This window comes from Hevea brasiliensis, chromosome 5 (genome assembly GCF_030052815.1).
Source record: "Hevea brasiliensis isolate MT/VB/25A 57/8 chromosome 5, ASM3005281v1, whole genome shotgun sequence".
Taxonomy (NCBI): Eukaryota; Viridiplantae; Streptophyta; class Magnoliopsida; order Malpighiales; family Euphorbiaceae; genus Hevea; species Hevea brasiliensis.
The window spans coordinates 24,826,714-24,831,401 of record NC_079497.1 but is presented as its reverse complement, the minus strand read 5'-3'; the positions used below and the strand labels follow the sequence as shown (position 1 = coordinate 24,831,401).

The following is a 4,688-nucleotide window of genomic DNA, read 5'->3' as shown; positions in this document are numbered from 1 at the left end:
TTTAAATCTTAATAAAAAATTAATTAAATAAAAATAATAAAATAAATTTAATCTATATACAATTTAACTGGAGTAAAAATCTCTAATGTTTTCATTGTAGCATCACTTCCTTCCCGCGCGTCCCCACGTGCCACTGCGATTTCCTCGTGCTTCTGGAGAAATGCCACGACACCACCACCAACCTCCACGTTTCCATCCTCTGGCCCGCCACGTTCCCTCCCTTTGATGGTAATTACGCCTACTCTCTCATACTTATTGTCTTCATCCCCACAGTGCTACTTCGCCGCCGTAGACATGGCGGTTTCTTTGCCCGAATCCACCAATCCCACTACTACCACCCAAAATTCAGAAGAATCCTTTTCATCTTGCCCATTTAAACTCCAAAAACCTCCCCATTTAACTGACTACTTGCCAGATCTCAAATCCTACACGAACCCATTAGATAACAACCCTTTCTACCACCCAACTGATGGCTTCTACCTTACCCACTCAGACATCATCCTCCGCCAGATTATCATCGACCTTTCTGGTACCTTCTCTTCTGGTGCTTCCCAGTTTGTCTACCATCGGGCTGGCCCACGCCAGCAAATCTTCTTTGATCCAAGCAGCACTCGGGTAGCTATTGTTACCTGTGGGGGACTCTGCCCTGGGATGAATACGGTGATCAGGGAGCTGGTGGTTGGGCTGTGGGAACTATATGGGGTGCGTCAGATATATGGGATAGTTGCTGGGTACAGAGGATTCTATTCAAGAGAACCGACTGAGCTGAATCCGAAGCTTGTCCATGACTGGCATAAGAAGGGTGGTACAGTTTTGGAGACCTCCAGGGGTGGCTTTGATCTCCATAAGATTGTTGATTCCATTCAAAGTCGGGGCTTTAATCAGGTTTGGTCTCTCTGCTTCTTGGCCTCTTTTTCATTCAACGAAATATATATGAACTATTTTATTTGTTAAGACTTAAGAGTCTGTAACTAATGCAGAACAGAAGCATTTGTTCTGCTGTAACCTTTACCTGTTTTGTATACATGTTAACAGGGCTATCAAAAACAAATTGGTGACAAAAAAAAAAATCTAAATATTTGGTGTTATTTGTAATTCAAAGATAATTTGATATTTTCATCTGCAATAATTTTAAAATAAAAAAAAATTGCGAGTATATAAATTGATATTTATCTCTTAAAAGCGTTTTTTAGTCTTATAATCTCAATATCAAATGAGACTTACCTAAAAGTTTTTTTAGAGCATTACTTGTGCATTGATTGCAATTATGCAATACCCATGGCCACAACCTCAATTTAAATTATGCACTTGATGAGCAATTCATATGATACTTTACAGAGCTTAAGTGTGATTATGAAATGATTCTAGTTAGTGTCTCTCCTTGTTGGCTGTCCTAATAAGTATGAACAGGTCTATATCATTGGTGGAGATGGAACATTGCGTGGGGCTGTAAAGATATTTGATGAAATTTGTCGCCGGAAACTGAACATTGGAGTTGCTGCAATTCCCAAAACAGTTGACAATGATGTAGGCATTATTGACAAATCATTTGGATTCCAGACAGCTGTGGAGATGGCACAACAAGCAATTAATGCAGCTTATGTGGAGGCTGAGAGTGCAGTTAATGGTATCGGCCTGGTGAAGCTAATGGGTCGAAGCACGGGTCATATAGCCCTCTATGCAACGTTGAGCAGTCGTGATGTGGATTGCTGTTTAATTCCTGAAACTGAATTTTATCTGGAAGGAAAAGGAGGGCTGTTTGAATTTCTTGAGAAGAGATTAAAAGAAAATGGTCATGCAGTTCTGGTTGTTGCAGAGGGGGCAGGACAGGATATGATACCAAGAACAGATGCCCAGAAAAAAGAGAGGGATGAATCAGGCAACCCAGTTTTCTTAGATGTTGGTGCTTGGTTGAAGTCAGAGCTGAGGAACTGGTGGTCTAGAGACCACCCAAATGATTTATTCACCGTGAAGTATATCGATCCCACGTATATGATACGTGCCGTCCCTGCAAATGCCATGGATAATCTATATTGCACTCTTCTTGCACATTCAGCAATTCATGGGGTTATGGCAGGTTACACTGGATTTGTGTGTGGACCTATTAATGGGAACTATGCTTATATCCCATTGAAAGAAGTTGCAGAAGCTAAGAATGAAGTTAACGTAATGGACCATAAATGGGCATGGGTGAGATCCGTCACTAATCAGCCTGATTTTGTTAGGAAATGAAGATTCTCAGGCAACTATTCGATATTGCGCAGTCATAGAGTACCAAGGTCACTCCTTGTGCATTCAAGATAGAGATAAATAATCCTAAAGGGTTTTCCAACACAGCCAAATCTTGTTTATAAGAAAAGGGAGCTGTTACCTACCAACGCATATTGATGATGTTTTGTGTTTGGGCTGGTGTGGTTTGTTGAATGATAAATTTTTGTCTAGGTTGATCCATATAAACTTGGGATATGCCTATTGTATCTATTTGCCATGTTAACATGATAGACATGGTCTAGATTGAACAGTTTCATCATACGTACGTATCACCAAGAACAGGCATGAGATGCCAGTTTGTGAATTAAAATATAGAAAATGATATTATTAAAAATATATTCAGTTTATTATTGTAATAATTTAAAATATCAGATTTGCATGTTTATAAATAAAATTATTATTTATTATTATTTAAGAAAGTTATTTAATAATTTCAATTTTACTTCTTTTATATATATATATATATATATATATATATATATATATATATATATATATATTAAATTGAACAATTGTATATAGTAGTATTAGTTAAAAGGGTTAACTAATTAGCACCTCTGCAAATATAAACTTTACACATTGCACATTGAATTGAAGTTATTATTAGAAAATTGAATAAAGCATTCTAATTACACAAGAATTTAAAAGTAAATGAAATCTAATTATTTGTCATAATTATTAATATTAACATGTATGAAAATATATTAATATTGATTTATATATGATGTAAAATTTTCTGTCATAATTAAATAAAGGCAAAATAAATTTATTTTTAAAAAATAATTAGCATAAATCGAACAATGAATAGTGATTGAAGAGTTAAAACAAATTAAAATTAAAAAGAAAAAAGCATGGGAGGAATGTGGGAGTGGGCTGGGATGCAAGGTGGAGGCTTAAAAATAACTTCAGTATTTTAAGTTGTAAATAAAATACTATAATTAAGAAATAATTAGTAGAAAAACCATTTGTTTCGATTATTATTATTGTGCCTTGCGGCTAGCAAAGAATCAGCATAAAGCGGATAGACAACTCGACGAACATGGTCCCACAATCCACAACGATTTCCAACTATCAAGTGTATTATGCAGTGAAAAAGCAGCAACAAGATAAATATTATGCAGAAAAGAATAGAGAAAAGCCTTGTATTATTCTATGGGATGATGCTCAATTAGTATTCATCCAATAAAAAAAATAAATAAGAGATGCTTAAAGGAAAAAGAAAGATTTCCTTGATTTAAGGAGTGGCCATATTCCAAAAAGGTCTTTGGCCGAGCGAGAATATTTGCTAATGATAATGCTCTTTGACACCCGTAAAGAAATAAAGAAAATAAGAGAAAAAAAAAAGTTATTCCAATTGCTTTGAGGCAGATGGTGACTCCTGCAGTGAATCTCCTTCGACCTGTGTGGATTCCGAAAGCAATGCAACAACTTTTCTACATGTTTTCTAAAGTTGGATCATAGAAGTTGCACTCTTCAACGTTCAAAAAGAATGGATTTGCCTCTTTATAGAATCTAGTAGTGGTAGCTTTCTTGTTGAATTATAGGATTTATTTGGTTAACTTATTTTGTTAAAAAATACTCCTAATTGTGTGTGTGATTTTTAATCCTATTAAAATTTTATCGTGATCTATACTTTGATTAATTGCCCGCTTTTTGGGACTCTTTAATGGCGATAGGCTGTTTTCCTCTTCTAGAGTCATTTCGATTGCTTCCATTACTCTTGGATGTCCTGAGCTTGAAAATCTACTGTGATGAACTTTGATTGTTCCCAGATTTGATGTGGCATTACGATGCACCTTGAGAAACTTTAGGAACTCCAATCACCAATTTGGGGTTTTTCTTCAAGCCGATCCCCTACTTCCCCTCGGTCCAACTTTCTTGGTCACGTTTAGGCACGTTTAGGCACTACTAAAGGTTTTAAGCTTTGGTGCCCCTTCCTATCAGTTTTCAATCAATTTATCTCTTAACTCTAGTGTTTTCAAGTCCAAGAGGTTCCCTTCTCATAAGCCTCGGTCGGTTTTTTTTTTTTTGGCTGGTCTATGGACCATGGTTTTTAGGATGACTGATTTTGTTAAGTTTTTCTTGAATTCTATTAATAATAAAATTTTAATTTATCAAAAAAAAGAAAGTTCCTTTCTCATGCCAATTGCCTGCTTTGGGCTTGCTTTCTATAGGGATCGCCTGCTCTTTTTATCAGAGGTCCATCAGTTTCTCTAAGGCACTTTCAAGGGTTTTATGACATCGTTTCTTTTCACTCCATTCTCTTATGTGTGTGAGATTTTAACCCTTAAATATACATGGCCAAGGGATAGCTCCAACACCATGATCACCAACTTCATTCTCATTTAGGAATGCAATTGACTAGGCACTCTCGCAAGTGCCCTTCTAACCACCTCAAATTGCCTTTTTGGAGTTCG

The 4,688-nt window shown here is 36.2% G+C and overlaps 1 protein-coding gene across 1 annotated transcript; it reads left to right on the top strand.

The window, feature by feature from the left end:
• The first annotated feature begins 210 nt into the window (after positions 1–210).
• LOC110669036 (ATP-dependent 6-phosphofructokinase 2) lies at positions 211–2,681 on the top strand. The gene is made up of 2 exons (XM_021830487.2): positions 211–885; positions 1,411–2,681. The coding sequence occupies exons 1-2, from the start codon at positions 226–228 to the stop codon at positions 2,230–2,232; spliced, it is 1,482 nt and encodes a 493-aa protein (XP_021686179.2). The 5' UTR covers positions 211–225; the 3' UTR covers positions 2,233–2,681.
• The last annotated feature ends 2,007 nt before the right edge of the window (positions 2,682–4,688 follow it).

Coding starts and splice junctions, on each gene's coding strand:
- LOC110669036 (XM_021830487.2), top strand. CDS start 226: ATGGTAATTACGCCTACTCTCTCATACTTATTGTCTTCATCCCCACAG. Junction 886..1,410: donor AAAGTCGGGGCTTTAATCAG/GTTTGGTCTCTC, acceptor AAGTATGAACAG/GTCTATATCATTGGTGGAGA.